General features: G+C 49.2%; 1 protein-coding gene across 1 annotated transcript in view; it reads right to left on the reverse strand.

The window, feature by feature from the left end:
- Dapk1 (death associated protein kinase 1) overlaps positions 1–4,507 on the reverse strand; it is a 142,086-nt gene extending 137,579 nt beyond the window's left edge. The window contains exons 1-2 of the mRNA XM_051194145.1: positions 4,416–4,507; positions 3,937–4,108 (exon numbers count right to left, since the gene is read on the reverse strand). Coding sequence (XP_051050102.1) covers positions 3,937–3,998 — 62 coding nt within the window. The 5' untranslated portion in view covers positions 3,999–4,108; positions 4,416–4,507. The remainder of the gene's footprint in view (positions 1–3,936; positions 4,109–4,415) is intronic.
- Positions 4,508–6,000: the final 1,493 nt, after the last annotated feature.

Raw genomic sequence — 6,000 nt, forward strand, 5'->3', positions numbered from 1 at the left:
GGCAGTGATTATGTGTGAGAAATCCAGGGCCATAATGGTCTCTAATTCACCTACGACCCTATAAGTGAAAGTGTCCTAAGTGGTGTACCAACGCAGGTCCACTTGGTATTAACAGCAACACCTGCATCCAGCAGCTGCTCTGCGATTGCTCTGGTAGCTTGGCATCCATTCATTTGTGGATACACTAGCCTTGAGCCTTCAGCATACAACACACCCTGTAGAGACAGGACCACAGTGACACTGGACCACAATGCACACCTAGAAAGAACCACCAAACACGCAGCAAGAATCGAGATGAGCAGTGTTGTAAATCCCAGGGGACCTGGCTCCTGTAACCATGGAGAGTGGCTGCAGCAGGCTTAGGAGTGCTTGCTATAATCCAAGGGACCAGGAGCTGAAATCTCAGAACTCACACAACAAGCCAGGCATCCTACACACTCCTGCCACTCCAGCTCCGAAGAGAAAAGTGGAGGAAGAAAATAGCTGAGGCTTGCTGGCTGCTAGCTTACCTAAGAAAATGTGAGCCTGGGTTCAGGGAAGAAGCCTGCTTTACAACAGATAGACAGACCATGACAAAGGAAGGACCTGATGCTCTCTTCTGGACTCCACACATGGGCACAGGTGAGCGCACCTGCACACACACACCTGCGTGCATGCACATACACACACAAACTAATAATAGTAACTCTCTTTAAAGTTATCATAAAAGACTTACTAAGGAAGGGGCCTCAGTCAGACCAAGTAAGATCAGACCATGAGACACAAGTCACAGCTAACGCCTCAGCAAAGCAGTGGACAAGGAGGTACCCAGGAAACTCACAGGTCAAGCTCGGCGATTGCCAAATGTGTGACTAGGGTCAGTGGTGGGCAAGCCAGCAAGCAGCTGCCCGGCTGAAAAAAGAGGCCAGGGTACGCTATTAAAACAACCTAGCATAACTGAAAAGGTACTCTTGGCACAACTCCTCTTGGGGAGCACTGCACACCATGGGAGGAGCACTCTCTTCTCTCATCATAATTCCTCTTGGGGAGCACCACACAGCATGGAAGGAGCTGTGTTCATCCACCCAGGAAAGGGGAGGAAATGTTGGACTGCCTTCTCAAGATAATACTGGAGGGCACCAAAATCTCCTAAAGACAATGATCTCCTGTGCTTCTGCTTGGAGGACAGAGCTCCAGCCTACAGCTGCATTAGTCTAAATCAAAGAGGCCAACGATGGTCAACTGTAGCAATGGTCTCCACCAGGACCCTTTTCACACGGTGGCCCCTTCTCTTCCCAAGTGATCCACCAAGCTATCAGCCTGTCTCAGACATCTATCTGTCACGGTCGGTCCTACAGATAATCTGTTCTTCTTTAAGCCTTATAAAACTGTCCCCACACCTTAAGTGACTTGATTTTCACAATGTCTATGAAATAAGCAGTTAGGGCCTGGGAATCATTAAGCTATCAAGTTGCAAAGCTGGGTTTTGGTCTAGGCTATCTGTCCATTGGTTGGCCTCATCTGTCACTAAACTCCTGCAAAAAAAAAAAAAAAAAAGGTAGTTTTAAAGTTCTTAGCAGTCAACAGTAAGTTAGTTCTATATCCTTGGTTAATACACGGAAGATACATACACTCACATTCAGAAGTCACGCTTTCTCAGTTTCCCCAAGAAAATTAACAATGGTGTGTTCTGCTTCTCTAAAACTCATCCTTTCTCTTCTAGATGCGGATTTTCTCAGGGCACTTATTAGACAAACAGTTATATTTAATGATTACTATAGAAACCTAAGTGGGGCTAGAGAGGGGCTCAGTGGTTGAATGCCTGCTGTTCTTCTAGAGGACGTGAGTCAGCACCCACATCAGATGGTTCCTAACGGCCTGCAACTCCAGCTCCAGAGGATCCAGCGCCCTCCTCAGGCCTCCGTGATCACCTGCGCTTATGTGGCAGATGCACAGGCCCATAGATAAACTACGGAAAGTTTTAAACTCTGGAAGTTGGTCTACGTGGACTCTTTTAGAGGCTCACAGCTCAGGACTCAGCATCACCCTCCACTCAGGCCATGCACCTATCTGTTTCCATTTCTCTGCCCTTGAGCCCCTCCCTCAACTTCCAATCTTCCAGAGACTTCTCTACCTGCGTGTACCACACATCAAAGCTTCTTTGGCAGAAGTGATGACGTCCAAGACAGACACAAAACCAGAGGGCCCAGAAGATTCTTAGACAAAGCCAACCGTTTGCTTCATCTTTTGGCAACAACAAGAGCAGCTATCACAACGGCTGTGTATGCACACTTTCTTTCTTAAAATCCCCCAACTCGCAACCTCTCCAGGGTACTTCTTCAAAGCTCCCAGGTCACATAAATTATTTAATAAACACCTTATCAATTAGTCTCACATGCAGAAGGGAACACATACACAGAAATGTAGACAGAGCAAAAATCAAAGAGAAACTGGTGACAAATGAGCAGAGCTCCCTTGTCATCACACCCACGCAACAAAGACACGGGATCCGTTTTTCTAACCACTGTCCCTCCCCCCCCCCACACTCTTCACTTAACACGTAACTCCATAAAAAGACCTTAAGGGAAACAAAGTCAATCAATATATTCTATTCATAAAACAATCATCTCAACTCACTTTAACCATCTCGTTTTGCAAGATAATTTATAGAACCTGGCACCCTCACAGAAATGGAATGAATTTTCTTTTCACCCTTTTTATTTTCTGACCCCCTGGGAAAATCCCACACACTCCTCTTACTATGAACCATAGGAGGAAAAGTGGCTGAAGCTAAGGTATGTCAACTGCAGGCTCTCAACCCCAATTTAAACCATGCCCATGAAATACGATCTTTCAGAGGCTTGCCTTTCCATCAAGTCATTAGGATTTAAGATAACAGTATTCTCTCCCTAGGCACGGGCTTCATAGATGCCTCAAGTCTGGTCTTTTTCATTCCTGGGCTATCTGAATTATTTTAAAGTTTTACTTAGGTGTCTTCCAAAATCCTATTAAGAAACAGAGGGTGTGGATTTTTCTTTTTTAACTTCCTTTCCATGAAGAAAAAAAGCTTGATATGAGGTCATTTGGGTATATATGGAAAACTATGAATTTCAACACACACACACACACACACACACACACACACACACACTGCGTGAGTAACTGCAACTATGTTTGTTTATAAACGCTTTTGCCTGCTGTAGTCACGATGCCAACACACAAATGCCACATGCCAAATTTTAAACATAGTATGAACACTGGGCTATTTGCTCACATAAAGCAAGGATGAATAAAGTCGGCGCATTGATAGAAAGGGTCACCCAGTAGTCATGAAACGCTGCCAGAGAAATCTTTGTGCACCTAGACACTAACACACTCTGTTCGACATCACAGCTCCCACAGCCTGTTGGGAGGCTCTGAATATAGACAGCCGCCATAAATGACACCAAAGACACCACTACCAATCTGGTAATCAAATCCCTGGTTGGAATAAGTTTCAAAATCCAAGGCCGACATCTGGCAAGTTCCACACCTACCTAGCAATCCTGGCTGAAAATTCAGCGCAAGGGGTGAGTGTTAAAATTTTAAAAGCCCGTTAATTAACTTGTACTCTGCTGAAATCACACAGAGGCGGTCCCTCCAGTTGCAGTTAGAGTCTCAGCCTCTGCCTCATTGTCTCAGAAGGGAGAGGCTGACAGGAGTGTCCCTGCTCACAGTGAAGTGCTCTGACCACGCTCCCGTACGCAGAAAGCGCACTGAGGACTGCCTCTCCACACCTCGAATCAGGCAGTTTATTCCAGGTCCCTGGCCTTTGCGGGTTAGGCACTGCTTCCTCCACCATCCGCACATCCCAGAGCAGGGCCAGAGGCACGCCTGGCTTACCCAGAACCTGTTTACCGCGCACTGCCCCCCCCACACACACACACACCGCGCGCTTCTGCCCCCCGCTCCTGGTACCTGCCCAGTTCCTCGCCGGTGTCGTAGTAGTCGTCCACGTTTTCCTGCCTGAACACAGTCATGATAGACTGTCACGCCTCACCAGAGCCCAGGCCACTCCGGCTCCGCGGCCCGAACCATCCCCACCGCCGCCGCGCCGCTGCGGGTCCCTCATGCACCAAGCCGCAGACCTCTGGAAGAAATGGGGCGAAGAATGAAACGGCAAGCCTCGGAAATCGGGGTCCGGGGGCTCGGCCCCGCTCTCCAGGCCTCCCGCGGGCTGGGGCCACGCGCCCTTTGTTAAGCCCGGGCTGGGGGACCCCCGCGCCCCACACTGCCGCGCCCCAGCCCGGTGCCTGCGGTTGCCGGGCTCCTGCCTCCGCCTCAGGACGACGCGGGGACAGCGGAGGGAAGAAACACAAAGCGCTCGGCCGGGCCACCTGTTCCCCCGCGCCGGGGCCGCCCTGCCGCTCTTGCCGCTGCCTGTGGCGGCCACTCACCCGGCTCCGCAGCTCTCGTCCGTGCGCCCTGCGCCCGGTGCAGGGACCCAGTCCGGGACAGCTCCGAGCGGCCTCCGCTCCTTGCCTCGGGACGCAGCCGCCACCTCCTCCCCGTCCTCTTCCTCCGCTGAGCTCCCGGCTCCTCCCGGCTCCGCGCTCCCGCCCCGCCGCGCGCACCCCGCACACACCCACTCGCCCGCACCGAGCGCGCGCCCCACCTGTGACTTTAGCGCCCGGCTGCCCTCTGCCGCCCGCTTCGAAGAAAATCGGAGGATTTCGTTCCCGAAGTGTGAACCCAACGACCCGCGTGGGCCAGGCGGTGGGTGTGCTCCGTGCAGGAAAACATACACACACACACACACACACACACACACAGAGCAGGTTTAAAAAAAAAATAAATCAATAAAGTCCTGCCCCAGAGACGTCCACACCCTGATGGAAACGATAGAAAATAAATAGCTTCTAAATGAGGTTGCTCTGTTCTTCTGTGTTGACAACAAAACCGACAGAGAGCACAGGGCCCTCATCAGAGTGGGCGTCTCCATGACAGGTGTTCTGAGCCAGAATGAAGGCAAGGCACACGCGATCCACGAAGGAAAAGGGTGAGATATCAGAAATCCGACGAAGCTAGAGAGTCCTTTCAGTAGTCAGCCGTCACTCCATGGAAATAGCAAGGCCTGCTTGAGCTATGTTAAGCGAATAATGCACACCAGAGTCTAAGACAGTATGAAAATATGAATGAAAAACGCCGTAGACATCTTTTTGTATTAGGTACAAGTCCGACCGATGGGACTTTGGCTGTATCAGTTTAAATAAAACTTTTTAAAAAGCCAATTACACTGTCGTTATTTTTTTTTTAACTGTCACAACAGTACCCATATGTCTTTGCACTGGATTGCTGAGCAAGATACTCCAGGTCCACCAGTGAAATCGGTGTCCATTCACCCATTTTCCGGGAAGTCTCTACCAGTGATCCCAGCTGAGCAGAGTTCCAAACGGAGATTCTGTGCCACTTCTAGATTTGCCAAAACTCCTCCTTGAACCAGCTGAGACTGTGGAGGCTTGGGCCCAAACGAACAAAGCAAAGCAAAAGAATGTTCCTCAGGCCATGTATCAGATCCAAATCTTAAATATTTCCTCAGCTAGGAGTGGTAGCACACACCTGTAATTCCAGCACTTGGGTGTTGGAGGCAGGAAAATCGGAAGCCTGAGGCCAGCCTCAGGTACATAGCAAGTTGGAGGATAGCCTGGAGTACTTGTCTCAAAAACAAGAGCGAAGATATTCTTAATAGCCCTCATGAAGAGGCCGGCAGGGATGACAGAACAATGAGGAGGTGGTACTGACCTAAGCCGTAGATCTGAGAGTTGATTACAAAAAAAAAAAAAAAGGATCTTGAGAAATGCAATAAAAATAATGACCATAACAACAAAAGGAGGATGATTCATTTTGGAAACATGAAAATGAATACATCTGTTGGAAAAATGAAAAACTTGGGTGCTTGGAAGAAACTTGGAAATTGTTTACGGATGGCTGATTTTCTACAAAAACAAATTTATTTTCCAAGGACACCAAAAGGATTGGATC

The sequence above is a fragment of the Phodopus roborovskii genome, unplaced genomic scaffold, assembly GCF_943737965.1.
Source record: "Phodopus roborovskii unplaced genomic scaffold, PHOROB, whole genome shotgun sequence".
Taxonomy (NCBI): domain Eukaryota; kingdom Metazoa; phylum Chordata; class Mammalia; order Rodentia; family Cricetidae; genus Phodopus; species Phodopus roborovskii.